This window comes from Parasteatoda tepidariorum, chromosome 8, assembly GCF_043381705.1.
Source record: "Parasteatoda tepidariorum isolate YZ-2023 chromosome 8, CAS_Ptep_4.0, whole genome shotgun sequence".
NCBI classification, from domain to species: Eukaryota; Metazoa; Arthropoda; class Arachnida; order Araneae; family Theridiidae; genus Parasteatoda; species Parasteatoda tepidariorum.
Genome location: NC_092211.1, coordinates 45251448 through 45273489, shown reverse-complemented (window position 1 = coordinate 45273489; position 22042 = coordinate 45251448). Strand labels below are relative to the sequence as shown.

Below are 22042 nucleotides of genomic sequence, written 5' to 3'. Positions count from 1 at the left end.
CTAAGATGGAATCTAAAGTAAAACAGTTTAATTCTGAAATTTTCAAGAAAATTGATTAATTCTAACACAATTTAGAGAGAAAATAACGTTTAATATATTCCCTATAAAATACTCGGCTTGGCAAAATTTTTGCAAAATTAACTATAATCTTGAGGATTTGGTGAGACTTGGCGATCACTTTGGTTGAAATATAATAGTTCTGGAAATTTCGAGTTTCAAAGCAATAGGACTAATATTTATGAAGTTATGAGTCTAAAAACGTATCGAAAGTTCCAGAGTTTCGACACGGTTCAGATTCATCAACTGGAAGTATGCGTTGCTGAGAGAAAGTAGTACGGATTATTAGTCTGCTTGTGACTGCAATGGTATTCTGATTTGCGAGTTTTTTTTAACTGTCTGAGGTTCCAAAGCCTGTGCTTTCTCGTGTGCTTTACTGCTATTTAAGGTGTCGGAATAGCCTGGTCGGTAGGGCGGTGGGCCCATTTCCGAGAGTTCGTGGGTTCGAACTCCGACCGATGACTCCCCGTGTAGTAAAGTGACTGATGCACGTTAGATCTGTCGAGTCGCGAAAGTCCTGCATGTCCCCATAACAAATCAATACCTCTGGGGGTGCTGGATGGGAGATCGATCGTTCTCTGATTCTAGTGAAAATTAAGATCTGTCGATGAATGAATGGATGTATGAATGGGTTCGCCCTATAAATGGGTGCGACATATGGTGTGGAAGAAGTTGAATTCTTGGCCATAGATGGCGCCACTGAATAACAAGAAACGCGCACTCTGCCTTAATTTTGCGCGGTTTCACCAAGCAGGCTTGCCCGTGTGGCAAGTGGCATTAGAAACAACAACAACAACTGTTATTTAAGTTGTAATTGAGTGCTAGAAATGACTGTATTTTCTGGAAGAACTGCTTGAGTCTTAAGGACTGTTTCATTCATCCTCAATCAAAATGAACCCCTGTGTTCGGTACAATATTGAAAACCTCTTTCATTCTATACATGTTAAACAGACAAGGAATATGTTTTTTTATTTATAAAATCAATCTTAAGTTCTCCTGAAAACAATTTTTCTTATTATTTCTTATAACAAGCTTAACCCTTATTGTAAATAGCAAAATAAAGTGCTTTCTATTTTATTTATAACCAGTGTTAGTTTATCTTTCTGGCCCTACAGTAACCTTCACTGTTATCTATATTTATATAAACAAAGTATTTCATAAGCATTTTTTTTCCATTTACCGAAATTATCAACAGATGACTGCTTAAATCATAAATGGGAAAATAACTTTCCACCAGCTTTTAAACATAATGAATTTGGTAGGAAGTATAATTCTACTGACATTATTAATGGTTAAATCGTGTTATAAGGCATACCAATCATAATCGCATTTGATTATGATTTATTATGATTCTGCTTTAACAGAAACAAGGCTAATTTGAAAATTTTGTAAGACATTAAGGTTTGCAATACCTATTTTTTGAGAGTTTTATGGTCACTACGACTTTTTTATGAGTCATTCTACTTCAAACAGTCAAAAGATTTCCCACCTCACAGTTTTAAATATTCGGTTCGTAATCAAATTCAATACAGAGAAAATTTAAAGTCGAATTTCTTTCATATTATTTTTAAAATAAATCAAATTAATTTTGCTTTATTAAATTTAAAAAGTATATTTTAAAAATAACCGTGTAACATTTACTTAAAGCAAACATTATATAACAGTTCAAGGAAGGAAATACAATCAATACTGTTCAAATATTTGCTTTCACACTTTCCTTAATCAAAACTTATTCCAATAGAGTTGCTTTCGAGACTCTTGCTCATTCAAAGTATCTTTAACATTTTATTGAATTTTGTATCTTGTATTTGTGTTTGACAAATGATATGAAGTCGCGCGTTTTTGTTAAAAACAATTAATTAATTTTCGATAAAATAAATGTCAGCTAAATATTTAGTATTCTTATTCACTCAATATAGTTATAGCGTAAAAGGTGAAATAAAGTGATGACAAATTATCACTAATCAAAATATATTTACGAGATAAAAGTTATAGATATGTAATTATTTCGTAAAAAATATTATTTTTTTTTTCGAATTCGCTTTTTATTATTTTTTTCAATAAATGTATAGTTTCCAACAGCATTTATTAGATTTGTTCATGAGTGTCATTTTTTAAGTCATTCATCTCATAATATAAAGGTGTTCGAAACTGTTATGCTTAAGACCACACTGACTCCTCCTCTAAGTTTTTGAAACTCTCCTTTTTGTTAACTTTTGTTTCCATAAATATATAGTTTCCAACAAGATAGTCATAGTGTAAATGTTGAAATAAAGTGATAATTGATTATCACTGATCAAAATATATTTACGAGATAAAAGTTATAGATAAATAATAATTTCGTAAAAAATATTATTTTTCTTTTCAAATTCGCTTTTTCTTAATTGTTTTCAATAAATTTATAGTTTCTAACCGAATTTGTTAGATTTATTCATGAGTGTCATTTTTTAAGTAATCCATCTCATATTAAAAAGTATTCAAAATTGTTAAGCTTAAGACCACACTGACTCCTCCGCTAAGTTTTTCAAGCTCCCCTTTTTGTTAAATTTTTTTAATCAACAAGATAGTTATAGTGTAAATGCTGAAACAAAGTGATAGAATTTACGAGATAGAATTATAGATAAATAATTATTGTGCAAAAAATAAATTTTTTTTCAAATTCGCTTTTTCTTATTTTTTTCATTAAATTTATAGTTTTCAACAGCAATTATTAGACTTATTCATGAGTGTCATTCTTTAAGTCATCCATCTCATAACATAAGGGTGATCAAAACTGTTAAGCTTAAGACCACACTGACTCCTCCACTAAGTTTTTTAAACTCCCCTTTTTGTTAATTTTTTTCAATAAATAAACAGTTTCCAACCGCATCTATTCGAGTTATTTGTCTTTTTTTAAGTTATCCTTCCCATAATCTAGAGGTTGTGTCCAAGCTGTTAGGACAAAAGACCACACTAACTTTTCCACTAAGTTTCAAAGGTTAAAAGTTAGCTGACAAAAGCTTATTTAAGCAAAAACCTAATTTCCTCGTTAGAAATTATAAATTGCTCAATATTTATTACTTTAGGAATCATTTTAAATGTTTTTCAATGCCTATATTACCTTTCGTTTATCCATTTAGGAAGCCATTTAAAGTATTTTGATTCATTTGTCTACTAAATAGTTCAACCCAATTAACTGTAATCTGTAGTTCCAATTGTACTAGCAAAATTTTGTTTTGAAACTAACCAGTTCTATCTATCTCTCAGGGCTCAATAGCTTGTCCTTTATTCCAAAATCTTAAAAAAGTCACATCATTATTTACAATTAAAAAAGTTCAATTTCTTCGTCTATATCAGTTATTGAATTTATTACGTTCATAATTTCGCAAGATTTACTCAGATTGTATAAGTTTAAATATAATATATAAGCATCAATCGTAACAAAGTGCTGTGGGTCAATTGTTTCTTGTGTTTGTCTTATTACATCAGGCTGGATCCGTAACGTTAGAGAACCAGGGCTATGGTTAGGGGCTATAGTTTGAAAACCCTAGCTATTTATTAATCAGTTATAAAGCGCACTCACACCTATATTTTTTTTTTATTATTATTATTAATTGCTGTAGCCTAAGGCCGGGATAGCCTGGTCGGTAGGGCGCTGGGCCCATATCCAAGAGGTCGTAGGTTCGATCCTCGCCGGCCGAAGACTCCCCGTGTAGTAAATGGTGACTGATGCACGTTAAATCTGTCGAGTCTCAAAGTCCTCCATGTTCCCACAACAAATCAATACCTCTGAGGGTACTGATCCAGGAGTTTCCTTGTCTTCTGGATTGGTTCAAAATTACAAGGCTACGGAGCTGAACGTTAGTAGTCGTAAACCCATGAAATTGGGTCGGCTGTTCAACGACGGTTATAAAATAAAAAATTGCTGTAGCCTACTTATATTTCTGAATAAATTAGCTGTTCAATACAACTTTATTCTTAATTTTTCTGTACATCTTAATTTGTTACAAATAAAAGATATTCAGAGTGTAGTTCAGTTACTGTAAAGTTCATTTTCATTGAAACATGTTACGGAAGAAAAAATCTGATAAACCATAGTTTTTACAAAAAATGCCGTGCAATCACTGAATCACTTTAATTAAATAAATATTACTGTAAAAGTAACAGTATAATATTTTGCGGTGAAAATGGATCTTACAGTAAAATGAATTTTACGAATGTTGCCAAAGAGCTGGTACTTCATTTTATAATTTGATCTGGTATTTTTTACGTTGTGGTTGAACTGATTATGACCAATTAAATTACGTTAGAAACCATTGCTGTAATTAATCAACCATATAACGTATTCACCAGTTTTTTTAAACAAGATTTCTGTATAAATGTTTCGTACATTATTGACATTTAACAGCAACATCAATAATTTTAAATTTAATTTTTCGAATTTTAACATTTTACGTTTTTTATAAGTAACTGAAGCATGCTAATATTTCTGAATAAATTAACTAAACAATAAAACTTTATTCTTAAATTTTTAGTACGTCATAAATTGGGACATATAAAAATACAATGGGTCTTCTTGATCTTATAACTTAACTGTCCATGGGCATAAAAAAATCTTTAGATATCTAAAGTAAATCTTTGGTCGTAAACCAATAAAATGTGCAAAATGTAAAATATCTTCCCAAAATCAAGCATTACTAAAGCAAGATTTTATGGGATGTAATATATCCTTTCATCATCAATATTTGGCGGTTCTTTCATGGCTCATAAAAAGTACTCAAAATTATCTTTTCGTTGTTTGTTTTTCTTTAATGTGGTTAAGAAAAGATTTATTGCTTTTTTATTATGCTACTTGCTCACATTTTACGGCATAATTTTAAGTTAAAGACTCAGTGTTTCGTTAAAGCTATGGAGAATTTAAACGGGATCAAATAAAAATATTTTTTTTTAAAAAATATGCTGATTTTAACATAAGGGTATAGAAAATTATAATAAATTTAAATGAATGCTTGAAAATTATCTCTCGAAATGAATATTTTTCTTATATCAATGTAAATGAATGCAATACAATTGTAATGCAATTGTTATAATGAAATGCACAGTGTGCAAAAAGCACACGGACCACCATTAATAGCTTTTAATCTAGTGATCAGATTTTCACGTTCTGGGATTTAATCTTAATGCTTTCGAAGAGGTAATCTTAAATATGCTAATTAATTAGTGCGGACGATATTTTAAGTTATGAAATCACACAGAGAAACATTTTTTTCTCTGAATAAACATGCATTTTTTTCGACGTATTCGGACTTTCGACATTCAAAATATAGGGGGTAGTTGCAATAGGTTGGTCAAGAGAGCTGTCCAAAACTTGGACCTTTTCAAGCTAATTTTATTTTTTGTATATTTCATCATATTTCGTTATTTAATCATATGTTGTTTTTTAAAAATACGTTTTCTCAGGAACTATTCGACTGATTTAGTTCAAATTTGGTATTTCACCATTTAAAATTAAATTCTTTGAAATTATGTAAAAAAAAATTTCAATTCAAAATCGACTATTAAATAAAATAATGAAAAAAAAATATAAAAAATCTTTGAATATTATTTTTGCATAGAATAATCTTCTGATTAACCAATTTTATAATTCTCTACAAAACATTTTCAAATAGCTAAAATAATTCGTGATTGAGTAAATTTGATTAAATTATTGAAGCCACATTTCCCAGATTAAGGCTAGAATATTTTCTTAGATGTATATATATAGGCTAAAATCTGTCACGCATCCTTAATTAAAAAATATTAATATTAAAAAATCCAGCACTACAGTTAATCTACCAGAAGACGTGTGTATTTGAGCAATACAACTTGTGATGAATTTTTTATTTTTATTCCTGATCAAATAGCAAGAACTTGTGTATGGTAATTTCTCTGTCACTCTTTTATCTACTTTCTGCCATTGATGCTATTGCACAGGTCAGTAGTTCAATAAAAATATTGGTAATAATTAAAATAATTTTAGTTTATCATCCAAGATCATTTTTTAATTATTATATAATTTTCTTGTAGTTTATGCTTACATTATTTCCTTATTCTTTAAAGTAAATCAAGTTTAAATTTGTTGATGTTCCAGTTAATTAGTTACATTCAATATCATTATTTAATTATTATATATTGTTCCTGTGGTTCATGCTTACATTGTTTGCTTATTTTTGAAAGTTAATCAAGTTTAAATTTTTTGCAGCTCCAGTTAATTAATTGTTTTCAATATAATTTTTTAATTATTATATGTTGTTCTCGTGGTTTATGTTTGCATTGTTAGCTTATTTTTGAAAGTTAATCAAGTTTAAATTTATTACAGCTCCATACCTTTAACTAATATGATCATATGATTAGAAAAGTCTAAAGTCAAAAAGTCATCTTATTTTCATAATGGCTTATCTAAGAAATCACGTAAGTATGGAGGACGCTTATTTCTGGAAATTAAATATATGAACTTAAATAAAAAATATTCCGGAGTTACTAATAGGTTACAAGATGATTCAAATGTTTATTGTGAAACACAAGAAGTACTATCGTATCTTAGAAACTATCTTACTGTATGGTAAAAACATTTCTGGTAAAATAAAACTGGTAATGAAACAAAATATATAGTATTTAAATCATTACCATTCATTTAGTCATTTTTTCGCTCAGTAACAGTTTTACTAGAAACTCTGGTTTTTAAAATTTTAGTTCATATTACTCAAGAATACAAAACTTAAAATTAAATTTAACCAAAAAAATGATTTTTTTGCCAATCTCTAATGTATTATGATAAATTAACAAATTTTACCACATTTACCGCATTAAATAACAATATTTTATTTATAATTATACCAATCATTACTAAAGCATTTCAGCAAAAATTATCGAGTTTATTGGTGTCCCTGTAGAGCTAGAAACACGGTGAATTTTAGCATATTCTGATGATTTTGCAATACTTTTTCCCAGTGCGGAAAGCAGCCTGATATTAATAATAACCATGTTCTCTAGTCCGTCAGTATATAATTTGAAAGTCGGTATTCCATCCACCCGCTAAGAGGACACTATGAGATTTTTGATGATTTTTGCACGACTAGAATCATTCGAAATGCTTCTCATATGAACGAAAGGGTGTCAATGTTTTGAAAAAGGCTAACAAGTAAATAGAAATATTTACAGAACAATTTTAAAAATTTTTTTTGTCTCGAGCTCCATAAAATTCTAGTGCATATGTGAATTATTAATTATTTTAAATCTGAAAAACTCATTAAATTATATGATTGATAAAAAACATCCGAGATTCCCGATTTATTCCTTAAAATTTTATTAAATAATTAGAATTGAGCATACCAGAAAGAAATATTCCAAAAACAGAATATATCCTTAAAAGGATGAATAAACATTGTTAAAACTAAAATTTAATCGTTTTAAGTATCTAATATAACAACTCAGAGATAGCTAATTCAATTTTGCAAATTATGAGAATATAAGCTAATATCGATTAACATTTCATAAGGTGATTAAGCTTATCAGTAACGTATCTACCTAAAGTTTGATAAAAGCTAAACGTATTTACTTTCCACAAATATTTCATAAATACATTAGCATTTCATCATTAAGGTACTTCTAAATTGAATTTACAATTTAAAGTACTACTTGAATAATTTCCTGTATTAAATATTTCAACAATTTAAACCATTCACAACTGAATTCACCCACGAAATACATGAAACTTTATCCAATAATGGAGCAAATTCATTTCCCACAGGGCAACTAATAAATGTCTAATAAATTCATGTAGAAAGGGAATGAAGTGAGCGAAAATAGCTGATATAATTTCTACATTTCCCCTTAAAGTTTATATCTGTCAGGGGATTAATATTTTAGCATTATATTCTCATCAATCCCTTTGTAAGGAGCCATGTTAACTTTTCTCATTTACCCATAGGACCTATGAACAAATGGTGAACAATGATCATAAAAAACTGCCGTTTTATTCGTATATACATCGAGTAAGGCTGGATTAAAACTTTAAACTCTTACCAACAAGGTGATATATATTTTCATACATGCAGTATATTTCAGTGTCTTGATAACAGCTGACAAAGTACGTGTTAAATATCTTACTTTGTATGGGGATAGGAATATTTATAAAATTATACTTAGGTTACAGGCGTGATCCAAACATTAATCCGCAAATAATAGGATAATGAAAATTATTTTCATGTTTGTAGTATCTGCAGATTTGCTGCTTGATGACAAAATTGAAATTAAACGGTGTGCTTTGTATATAAAAAGGAATAATTTGGATCAGTAATTTCAAGTGTGTAAAAATCTTAACCTCAACTAAAACAAGATAATATATATTATTTTCATGCGTATCTGGTTACTTACTTGAAAACAGAACGAAAATATTTAAATTGCCATTTTATATGGAGCTAAAATATTTCTTGATTAATTACATAAGTATACTTATTTCACTTCTCACGAAAAAACCTAACTTAATCCCAATAAAATCAGAATAATATAGTAGATAATTTTCATGCACATAATATTTGGTTATTTGGTTGACGACAGAATGACAAAACTTACATCAAACTGTTCATTTTATAAGTAGTCAAGCGATATTTCTAACGCTTAAGGCAGATGCGATTATAACCTTAAACTTGATAAGGGGATAATATGTGATAACTGTTTTCCAATGAGTAACTTCATAACAGAATGACAAAATCAAATTGTTCACTTTTATTTCGTTAAATTTATTTATTTATTCATTTTTTATTAAATTTTATCACCCGTGCCTTCGAATGAATTTGTACATATATTTTAAGCAATATAATCCCTGTGAGAACGTTGAGTAATGATTTGTAGAAAAACTATAGTTTCTAAAAATATTTTTTTAATATTATCCATTTGTGAATAGTAACAAATATTTTTTAATTAGAATTGCTTTATTTTTATGTATTGTTGCTTAGGTTATTAAAATGTTAACTTAGTTAAAAAATTCATTTATTTCAGTTATTATAAAATTAGTTAAAACTAGTTGGTTAGTTAATTTATCCATTTTAAAAAATGTACATAAAACTGGCATACAACTTTCAGAAAAAAACCTTTAAACATTGGTGCAAACTTTGAACCCATTTATACCAGTAAACTCTGAAACTAAATCAATTTGTTCGTCTAAACTTTTCCTCCTACTCTGTTTACATTACATTAACCAAAAAGTAAAAACATGTAAGAATAGTTTTTCACGAAAACGAGGCATTAAATACCTATTTAATATAAATTCTGAAACGATTCGTTTTTGTTATCATCATATTTCCCCTAAAAATGAAGTGAGAAAATAATTAAATTTTGAATTTTGCTAAACATGTTAAATTTTACAGTCGGAATTTGTAATATATTTTTTTAGAAAAAAAAAATATTTAAAAATAAACAACAACAAAAATTGATAATATTTCGAATGAGACACGAATACTTTTAAAGCAGGCTGCAGAAATCTTAACAGTCTGATCTCCTGGTTTATAAGTTATCATTTGAAAAATTAGTTTTGTGACAATAAAGTATAAAATCATTATTCATATATGCAAAATGGTGGAAAATTTTCTACAAAATTTAAGTGAAGTACAAATTTAATGATTTAGATCTCTGCAGAACTAATTTCAATAAGATATTCATATTTAAAAAGATTACTTAGAATTCCACTAAGAGGAACAATTTTACTCAGAGAACTAAGTTATTGTTGACATTTCTCGATGTAGACCAATACTGGGAAATTTCAATCAGGAATAAATGTTATACTTAAAAGTTATTGTAGATATTAAATTAAAGTAGAAAGGTCTTACACCGAGCACATTCCGGTAATGAAAAGTTATATAAAAGTGGAAATTATATTTCGCAAATCAAGTTCAAGTATAAATATAATAAGTTTATAGAAAAAACATTTGAATTCGAGGCACTTGCATAAAAGTGTAAATTTTCCGTAGAGAATTAAGTTATTATTTAGCTTCCATAGTGGACACCTGCACGGAGAAATTTCAAAGGCATAAATGTATAAAAGAGAAGGTTTTAGTTAAATTGAGCTGTAGTAATTTGTATTTTATCTGTTCAGAGAATATTGCACAAAAGCATACAGCAAATTAATAACAATTTTTGTAGATTGGAGTTTAAAAGCGATCTTTCTTTACACGTTGCCAGAAAAATTAATCTATGTTAAATAATGCGTTTAAAATTGAAATGAAATTTAAAAAAAATAATGCACAAAATCAATATTAAATTAAAATACACGACTAAGAGCATTTGTTATTAAAAATGAAGCAGCATAGAAAATTATAGTTTTTCTTTAATGATGCTATCAAAAATGCTTACATTGCTTTAGTCTGCTGCGTATTATTCTAGCAACTTTTCTATAAACATTAATAAAATTTTCATTTTATTAAATATATATTGTTTGCATTAATTGAAATTTGAATTATCTAAACTGGAAACATTTTGAACTTGGTTGAGACGATTTAAAAAATTGTAAGCTCAAAGAAATGATTTTGTACGTTTCATTCTTGGAAATTTGCTGTTGCTGTTTGGTTAATACTTTGAGCATTTAAGTCCGGCTAAGAATTAATTTTTTGAAATATAATTATAAAAAGGGCAATTTTAAGTATTTATTTAATTTTTTTTCCTTAATTATAGTACAAGGAAAACTTCTTTTTCACAAAAAAGAATATTTGATTTTTTATCTTTTCTTTTTTTTTACAATTCTCACTACGATTTTATAATTTACAGAATTTTGTTTTTACTTAAATGAAAAAAAAAATGTTTTTACAGCTGGTGGGAATTGTTTTACCAATTTTTCAAAGACTTTCTTATGTGTTAATAATTAAGCACATATTTGATTAAAATCAAGTACCTTAAATATTAATTTTTAAAATATAATATCAATTATTCAAGACATATTACTACGAAAACAATTATTGTTATATAACAATAATACCTCTTTTTGTTACATTATGGAAGATATTAACACACTTAAATATTTGAAGGAATATGAAGCCTTACTTCTTTTTATGTAAATTAAATGGTATGCATATAATTCTCTTGGAACAACTGCGTAGTAGCTTCATAATAGAATGTAGGAATTCATATAAAACTACTCGCTTTATATGCAAATAGGAACATTAGTAAAGCTTTAATTCATGTCTTATGCAGGGGTAAAGCAGTCTTGGAATCTCACGCGCGTCTTAGGTTTAAAGTTTATGTGATGAAAGCTACCTACTAATTTTCACAGAGATTTTACCCCATAATTGAGAGAAAGCGTTCGGGTGGTATAATATAATCTAAGAAAGCTAGCATTTTAAGGAGGCGGTAATTTTTAAAAGTTCATCATAAAGTGTAAAATATGATCAAAGTTTTGCAACTGCTTCATTTGTGTTCGCTAATATCAAAGGGGATAAAATTTAATTGTCTTCTTGGAGATTTTTAACTTTCTGCTTAATTTAATGACCTTAAGTAATGTCTGTTTTTAATATTTATTAAAATATTGAGCAATTAAAAAGTGAAGTAAAAATACGAAGCAAGTTATTAAAGAATTATTTGCTTTAAATACAATTAAATTATAGCTTCGCACGCAACGCGTAGATCTTTCAACTAATTTGCTCCAGGCCATTTAAAAAATGGATACTCAAATCTTCGTTTTTGGCGAAACTATTTCTGGCTATATGTTCTGAGTAAATATTTTGACCAGGTTGCAAAATTATCACCACTTTTTCGAGGAAATGGATTTCGTCAAAGTGTAAAGAAATCTTTCGTTGTTTCTTTTTATTTTTCAAAAACAATGTACAGATGGCATTGTTGATAATTTTTTTTGGGTACGATATAAGTGAATCAACGTTCCTCCAACAACACAAGAAGTACAAATGGAATGGAGAGATATATTACATCTAAGTGGAACTCGAACCCGCTATCTTCCTGTTACCCTTTGACCATCATACAGACCGGTAGGCTAATGTCGAAATTCTAGTTTCGACCGTTTAGTTTTCATTCTACTTAACAATCTCCCACTATGCAATGAGATGAGGTCCCAAGTTAATAAAACATTTTTGTCACATGTTTGAGAGTTCACATTTCATCACAAATCAGGTGATTTAATGACGAAATGATTCACAAAATTATCGAAATACTGCTCAAAGATTGTTGAATCATCAAAAGTGAGAATATCATTTCTGAGAGTGTTCTTAATGTTAATTTCATTTTTTATTTATTTTACCGTAACTGTTAAAGACAAATTTTATGCACAGACTGATCCAATGATCATTTCACGAGACAAACAAATTTAATAGTTACTTATTATTTCTGTTATTAATTTTAAAAAAAAGTTATGTATAGCAACTTTAACATCAGTTTATTTTATGTATTTTTCACAAGTAATTTTCCTTCAATTTTCAAAAAAAAAAATTCGAAGTTTCAGTGAAATCAGATAAATATTATTATATTAGCCACCTTTGGCAACCAGATTGAACATTTTTAAAAATTATCTTGCACAACTTATAAACTTTAATGGTAACCAAGCCAAATGCATAGCATATTTGTGTTTATATATTCTAATTCTTCAACCCATCTTCTTACGGTTTATACGGTTTATTGTAAGTGATTACGGTAAAATAAAAGCTTTTTTATATACTTAAATTTTATATTTACCATTAATAACAAGTTGTTGTGCTTAGCTTTGGTATTTAAATACGTGACGTAAAAGCCATTCAAATATTTTTTCTAATTAAAAGGAAAATAAATTAAAACCTTTTAGACCCAAAAATATATAATTGAATTATATTTATTCTTGTTATTTTATTTATCTTTCAATATCCCATTGAAACATTTTTAATATTTTAAATGACAATTTGCTAATTTACATTTAGAAATAATTTAGTTAAAGTGCGATTTACTCCCAATTAAATAAAAAATTTCATTAAAAAATATCAATATTTTATTCTCCGAATTAATAAGTTTAAAAATGTAATAATAAAATATTTGGTGGCACGTAAGTTCTTAGATATCAAAAGAAATTTATGTCATTGAATTCTGCCTAATGTAGCCGCCAAATACGAAGTAATTAGAAATTAATATAAAATAAAATAAAAACAGAATAACTTTGCAAAGGTGTACAACATAATATTTATTTCCACTTATTTCTTTTATAAACATAATTCATAAAGATCGACAAACATTGTTAATTTAATTACCATTTTGAAATATGAAATTAATGTGTAGGGTATGAAATGCTTTATTGAACCAATACGAAAAATAAGTAAAACTGGATGAAAGAAATTATTTTACATTATACTTATCTAATAACTGTTTATAATTTGCATCTTTTCCTTTTAGTTTCTTAATTAAATTTCTTCGCTTTATATTTCTCAATAAAATTGTTTTGTATTCATATTAAAAAATAAAATACAAAACACACAATAAAAATGTTTTTCTTGTCTGAATTATTTAATTAACCGCTCACATTTTATTTTATTTTTTACAAAATATTGCAATTAACATTATTTACATATAGAATCAATATGGAAACAAAGAAAAATGGAAGTAATCAAAACAATTTATTCAAAATTGTATTTTAATGCTTAATCTTTCTCTTTATTTATTTTGTCCCTTCGACGAATAAAATTATTTGCATTTTTTATTGACTTATAATTAGAAGAAAAATTTAGATGGAGATATTTTTCTTGAAAAAACATATTTCATTTATAATTTTGCTAACCTCATAAACAATGTTTTTTATTGTTTACTCAACCCCACACCTCCGAAACCAGGTATAGGAGACAAAAAAGTATTACAATTTCTGCACTATTGCATTAGCACAATCTTCTTGCCTGTTACATGTACCTAAAAATATATTTTTTTGGAATCAAACTGTAAGCATGTCGTTTTTAAAAAAAGCGCGTTATCCTTATGGGTTATCCTGCTACAATACCTGTTCTGTTTCAGTCTTTTTTTAAATAAGTTCTTTTTCAAATTAGCAATTAGAAAAATTGACTGTTTTTCTTTTCAAAAATGGTTTATATTCTGCTATTCAAGTCAGATTTTGCTTTCACTCCATCGGAGAAATTTAATCATAAATTTAAAATTAAACTATAACAAAAAAAATCTATTTTTTAATAATTCGAAAAGAAACATTTTGAGTTTAATAGCTCAGACAGCATTATCCAGATTTTTTCTCCTGTTAAATTTCTGTTTTCAATTGTTAAATTTCTATACATAATTTGTTAGAATTCTAGCGTAGCTACCACTACAATTATTCAATTTCATTTCACTGGTATATAATGTAAACTCAATGCTATCTTAATGTACCTTTGGATAAATGACGGATAACATTGTCGGAGGTCTAGCTCCACATTGATAACCTGGACGAGATCTAAACAGGCCTGCCCTGACCAAAACGCCCACCTCAATAGAAACGCTCACTTTGATATGAACTCGTTTACATAGAGGGATGGAATAGAGTGAACAGTAGACTTGCTATTTGTGACTGCGGAATTGTTTTCCTCATGCTGTTGCCACTCAGTCTCGATCACAGACAACGGGGGGCCAGTACACATTTTCTCTGCTAACATATAGCAGCATAGGAGAGTTCAAGCTCACAACCGTTTTCTTAATACAGCTCTCACTACCAGAGCTCTAAATCAGGTGATCTTAATACAGGTCTCCCGGCGTCTCACAAATCAGCAATGAATAAATTAGTTATATCCATTTATCAAATTCAAAACCCAGATAAAAATCTGATAAGAAGTATTGTGGCGTAGCTTCCACTACAGTTATTCAATTCCGATTTTTCCACTACAGTTATTCAATTCCGCTTTTAAAAACGGAAACTGAAATAACCAGAGAGCATCAGCTGTGGCAATCTCATCATACTATTAAGCTAGGCAGAAGTGAGTAGTCTTTGTCGATAGATATCTATTTCAGTATTTTCGAAACCGCTTTTTTCACGAATTTATATATTACGAATTTTTTTTGACGATTTTTGATTTATATCACGAATTATACTATAGCTCATTTCTAATAGTTTTAACGAATTACATGTCATTTATTTGAATTAAAATTTCTTTTAATGACTTAGTATCTACTAAAAAGATGTAATTTTTTTTTAAAAGTTTTTATATGGATTTGAATGATTGTTTTGAATTCTTAGAATTATGTGCATTTGCAATGTACCTAAGTTAGTAGCGAGCGAAGCAAGCATGGTTTGCGAAACAAACCATATAGGATTGCGCAGCAATTTTCGGGGCCTGGCGAACATTAGCGAGCAGGGGGCGCAGTCCACTAGTCTGTTATAATTAATCAATATTTTTTTCATTTTATGAAAATTCCTTCACATTTCAGGGGTCATTTTGAATTCATAAATAGTTAACAAGACAAGAGATGTTAACTGTGAAATTTGTTAGCAGTTAAGAGCTGGTCATGGATGGAAGAAATGGCTAAAAAGAAATAGCCGTCCGCGTTCATCATTTATTTCTTGTTATAGTTTATCATCCTGACAAATCGACATTCATACGGCAAGTTTTTTCATTATTCGAACAATTAATGTGGATCTTAACTCCTTTTTTTAAAACTTCGTTTAACTTCCAAATTTGTGCAAAACTTACAATGGCAATTTTATAAACTAATGAAATGCATTAAATGTGACACACTAAGGTAAATTGTAAGAAAGTGAATAATTTTTAATCTAAGGGAAAAAAATGGTCAAAGATGCAAAAATGAATTAAATTTTACTATATTTCTGACTTGGAACACCAAAGATATTTTTAATTTTTATCAAAGGGCCTTGATAATGACTTTCGTGATAAAATTTGGTAAATATGGTAATTTTGCAATATTCGTTAGAGCATGGCATAAAAAAGCATGACATATATGGTAAAAATCACTTTTCAGCTTTGTGTTTTTTACTAAATGTGTGCTAATAAAAAATATAGTTTTGAAAACCGGAATTCCCGGTAAACAATTGCTAAATGAATGAAAAATTGAGCAAATGAATGATTTAATACCGTATATTGCTTTAAGAGCCAGATTTTTTTTTCCTCAGAAATATCATTACTATACAGTAAGGTAATTTTAACAGAATATTTTTCTCCGCTTAAAGATCGAACTTAATTTCAGATTCATGACTAAAAAATTAAAAATACGTTAATATATTTTGAAAAGATATTAATAAAAAAAAATCTCGACTACTGATTTTTAAATTATTTGAAATTAAACATTTCCGATTTTGTTATTTCCAAATAGAGCTTTACAGTCCCTTGTAACTTATCAGAAACAAAGATCTAGATTTAATTTAATTTGAAAATAAATCTTAAAAAAAAGGTATTTTCTTATTTCAAAGAAGCTTACTTTTTACTCCGATCTTTGAGAAACAAAACTAAGAATTCTTTTATAACAGTAATTCCTTTCTTTAACGTTCACTAGCAGCAACTTTATAGCTTATACGGTAAAGCAGTTAGAGTGAAATTTACGTTTTCTTTGAACGGTATTTATCCGAATCGAATTTAGTAAGACAACAAATCTAAGCTAACCATAACAAAGCTTACCAAAACTAATGTAATGTTCAATGTCACTAGAAGAAGATTTATTTTATAAATGTGGCCGTCTTATTTTTCTACCGGTTACTTGTTTTTTTCTCGTTAAATTGAAAGCTTTAATTTCGTTTTTGGAAAAATAGCTCTAGTTCTTTAGTCGTTTTTATCTTAAAACTGTTTAAAAATATTCACAATGGGTTTTATTAATAAACACCGAAGAATTACTTAAATTTTTAAAGTTCAATTTAAAAAACAGTGAATGAAAAGTTTATGTATTCTACACTGTTAAAATTTTCTTTTTAAAATTAAGGTAAAATAACCGACAGCAGTCTGTTCGTCCAATTAACCGTAAGGTTTACAGTAAAAAAATATTTTTACTTCACGGTTTTAAAACCGTTTACATCTAGTATGGTTAAAAAATCATTAATACAAAGTTATACGGTTTTTCAACTATAATAACTAGCATGGCTTCCAAACCGTTGAAAAAGAAATCTAATTGGAATTTCGGAGCTAGACTTTTCGTTAGGTAAATAAGGTTGTGGTTGAGTTATACTTTGCTAAAAAATTGCGGAAGGTGGTTTGATTAGTTTATCAAATGGATCATCTTTCATAAAAGAGGGAAATGCAAGACTTTTTTTGCGTTAAGCAGCTTTATTGTGTTGTCACCTTTGCGTATATGAGAGTATCGTATTCTAGTAGTCCAGACTCACTATTTTTGGAGTGCAGAACACTTGAAACTCTCTATGAGTTGAATGGAGTGGAAAAAAATTGTGATGTCAACGTCGGGTTTCGAACTCTCATTCTGTTGGCTATGTGATCGCAAGATTTGCCCTTTCTGTTACATTATGAATCCAGCTGCAGTGGCAAAGTCGCTTCATTAAGTGAGCCTTGCTGGTATGGATAAAATTCTGATTGTTTAACCACATTAGTTGAGAACAGTTACTAGACAGTTTTTCTTACAGCTAACAGTTTAAATACCATCTTTTTATGGTAATTTGAGTGCTTTATTCAAAAATGGTCAAATAACTATAAAATAAATTGCCATTAAACCCTTTTTTCCGAGAAATTTCTGAGTAAATTTAATGTAGGTCTACTTACTTAGAAACCCATCAGAGAATAATCTTTATTTTTTAAAACAATGTTTTATCAATTGTCGTGTTAATAAATCTGTAGTTATTTTAATATTAAATTAATATTTAATGAAAAATATTAAGGTAACAAAACTTAATATTGTGTCACGAAATAGGGACGAATCTGGAAAGTTTATTCAGTTATAGTAACTAAAATTTAAAATGTTTTACTCTTATATTTATATAACATAATAATTTTTAATTTGTAATTTTTTCAGTATTTAAATTTTTTAAATATTAAATAAAATTTGTTGTTTTATATACTAACTAGGACACAATGCTTATTTACTAAAAGGGAACTTTGAACAATATAATATCTTTATTTAAAAAAAAATTATCGCTTATTAATTTTTCAATTGTTAACTTTCTTATAATATTAACTTGAAATAATATTATCGATACCAAGAGAGACCAAAATGAATAAATTATATCTGCACACTTAAAAGCAACTAATTTACTGTTTATAGTTTACATATTTTTATAACACTCTGTTTAAAAACACACGCAGACATCATTACTATGAATATTAGTTTGTATATTAAGAGTTACGCCTTTATTTGGTGTGTATTTTGTGATCATTGACATAGTTTATAATGTATACAGGAATCTTCAGAATATATTTTGGTTCATACACTATGCAATATGCTTTCTGTTTTGTGATTTTTTAAAAAATGTTCTTATTTATTGAATTTAACTAATTATATAACAACATTGTTGAATTTTAAAAAAAAATTGAACTTCTTTAAATACTTATAAAAGATTTTCTCAACAATTAAATAAGTTACGATGCTACGTTAAGTTTTTGAAATGTACAATACACAGCTCAAAAATTGGAATCAAAAACAAAATAATTTTCCAAGAACAGATAAAAATAGAATTTGAATAATAGTTTCTATTCGAGATTTCATATTTTATAATTTAACAATCGCTAATAAGCTCATTCTGAACTAGCTAATTAAAAATAATTCCTTAAAATTGTAACTTTTTTCATATGCATTTGGCAAAGACGTTTAAATAATCGTCTCAAACACTAAATAAACTTTTATATTTATATAAATAAAAGACAATTGTTGAAAAAGAAACTATTAGAGGAGCTTAGTTAATAATACTTTTGTATTTCATTTTATTTATTTATTTATTTATTTTCTGGTAGGAGGTTTTGTTTTTGTTTTGAAAAGATACTTTGTGATAGACGGAATTCCTTTTCTGTTAACGAGCAATTTCAACAATACATACCTTCTGTAATCCGCAAAAAGAAAGGTTTTGTTAGAATAACTGGTACTTCACTTTCTTTTTATTAAATAAGAATTTTAACAAAGAGTTTTGTTCATTAAATTCTTATTCTACTGTTCTCGAGAAAATTAAAAATTATTGACCTGATAGAAACTTGAAGGGAGATAAAATATTGTTTGAAATAGTATTTTAATTTTATTCCATGCTTAAAATGCAATTTCTAAATTAAAAATTATAGAAGCAGAGATGTGCGAAATTATATCGTCCTTTTGGAATATTATCCTCAAAAATTAAAAGTTGCCTTTGAAATTATATCATCAGTTTTGATATAGCATTTGAGCCTTATTTTACCAAAATTCAGAAGTTTTGCCAAAAAAAAAGAAAAACTATTAGACATGATATTAAAATAATTTTTATGAAGCATGGTACAAGTTTCAGTTAAAATACATTTCATTTTCGTGACTATTAATGACAATTGCACATTATTTTATATTTTCAAAATATTTCTAAGTGTATCCGAAATTTAATGTTGTTACGATTCTTATGAGTCTTTTACAAAGATCTTATTTTGCTGATAATTTGCTTCCTACATTTAATCAATCCTTGTATACGCTACGTTTTACTTAACATGATGCCATTACCTTATAGAGTTTTTACAGGACATTTTACAATTTAGAGAAGTTTTAAATTTATTTTCAGTCCCTTCACTGATTATACATATGTAAAGAAAACATATAATATCAGTAAAAAGAATAGTATGAAGGATTTCAATCAGCAAAATTAAAATGTACTCCATTTTTTCATACAGTGTGATTATTAAGATATTAAAAAATACAGTTTTTAACGTAGAAATATTTTTTTAAGGTAACTAGAATAACAAACAAAAACAAAACAATCTTAGATCTTGAAAAAATTTATTATTTAATTAATTAAGTTTTATTTCATTACTTTATTTCCTTAATTCTTTCTGTTTGCACTTTTAAAAAAAAACTAAGGAAACATATTAAAAATATGATTTGAACAAAATACTTGTATTTACAAAAAAGCGCTTAAAAAATTAATTTAATTCCTTCAATAACAAATAAGGTTAAAATCGCAAATGTTCTAAATTTTATTTTTGAAACAGATAATTTTATTCAAAATGTTTCGTATTTATGTTATAGGCGTGTTATTTAATGTCGAATAATAATTTGGAATTAAAAAAACATCTGTTTGGTTCAAAAAAACTGAGAAAAAAGGTAAGTATTACTCAACAAAATACAGAAATCAAATTGTTAGAATGGATTCGGAAAAACGCCTATAATTTCTTTAAACATTTACATGTTTATGAAAATGTATATTGAGTGATTATCCAAACCGTTTACTATATTTTCCCAGTTGTTATTAAACAAATAATACTTCAATAAATAAAGTTATTTGGTTACAATTTTCAATGCACACAACTACTTTATAGAACTTACTTTTTTCCAAAAATATAACTGTCTTTCAAAATACTTATGCAATTAACAAATTCAGTTTTGTTTAATATTCACTTGATAGCACCGAAAAGTTGAGGCCATACATATATTAATGAAGAAAATTAGCATATAAATAGAAAATTTCATAATATTGCCGAAGTATGCCTTGTAATAGAGACTTAAATATTGTTAGATGGTAAGACTCAGTTTGCAATATCAATATCAATCAGTAAGAAAATTAAAAACTTACCTTGTATTAAAACCGTTGAACTTCCTTGTGCTGATTCGTCACTGTTATATATGAAACATTGATAGATACCTTCATCTCCTAATCTCACATTGGCAATTTCTAAAACATTATTGCTTTGTTGACGGATTCTGTTGTCTAAAACCAGTGGTTTTAGATTTTTCTTCCATTTTAAATATAAAATGGGTGATCCCGTTACTTCGCATCGCAGTGACAACGATGTGCCAACTGTTACGATTGTATGTTGAGGACTAACTACGGCTCTTAGTGTGTCTGCAATAGAATAAAATACGCAGTTTATTATTTTTAAATACCACATATAATTTGGCAACATTATTTTCATTTAAAATCAAATACATGCAGTGATACATTATATTAATCTCCGATTTTCGAAAATCTTTAACGTTTTGCTAATACCCTGTAAGAAATTCCAGATCAAATTATGATATAAAGTACCGGGATTTTGTGTGCATCATCCGTAAAATTCATTTTACCATTAAATCTATTTTTTCTGTAAAATATTATACCGTAATGTTTAAAGTAAAATCTATTTAATTAGAGTGATTCAGAGATATTACAATAATTATTTTTGTACAAACTACGGTATATCAGATTTTTTTTGTTTCATAACATGCTCCGATAAAATGAGTTATACGGTAAAAAATACCAGCAGAGAATTGATACCTTTTATTGTAAATTGATACAAAATTTTGTACGAGATATAAAATTTATAGATTTTATATTTTATACTTTAGAATAAAAAATACGAGCCATTTTCGTTACTTAAAAAATCTTGTTTTTAAATAAATGTATTGTTGATATAATATATCTCTTAAAATTTAATATGAATGTTATTAAAGTAGTCGAAGTGGCAGGAATACTTTTTTCCACCAATCTTTATGTATGTGGTATTACTAAGAAAAACACGCCTTACAAAAAAAAACGATTTTTCCTTTAATTAAATGTACTTAAAACTACAGCCACATTGATAAAATTCATATGTAAAAGAGGAAATGATTTTAGTCATATGCTTGTTATTTTTTTAAAATAAATCAGATTTATCTTGAAGGCGGCACACGAGCATAAAAATTATCTGTTAATAAAATGTCATTTAATGTTTAAGAAGGCTTACTAGTAAAATTATTTCAATATGCATGGTTTCTTTTGCTACAAAAAAGTCAGTTTTCAAAAAATAGAGAAATTAAACAAAGACACATATTTTGATTTACTTTCTGATTCTATTTAAATTAATACATACTCAAATTCTTTTGCAATCTAGGGGAACAGTATTGAAATGCTTTTCAAAGTTCTGATTACAATAATTAAAACTTGCATTTAAAAACGAATCTT

At 27.5% G+C, this 22042-nt stretch overlaps 1 protein-coding gene across 1 annotated transcript in view; it reads right to left on the bottom strand.

The window, feature by feature from the left end:
- The window catches only part of LOC107452972 (cell adhesion molecule Dscam1), a 245490-nt gene that overhangs the window by 103815 nt on the left and 119633 nt on the right, over nucleotides 1–22042 (bottom strand). Inside the window, exon 6 of the mRNA XM_071184720.1 lies at nucleotides 20696–20965. Coding sequence (XP_071040821.1) covers nucleotides 20696–20965 — 270 coding nt within the window. The remainder of the gene's footprint in view (nucleotides 1–20695; nucleotides 20966–22042) is intronic.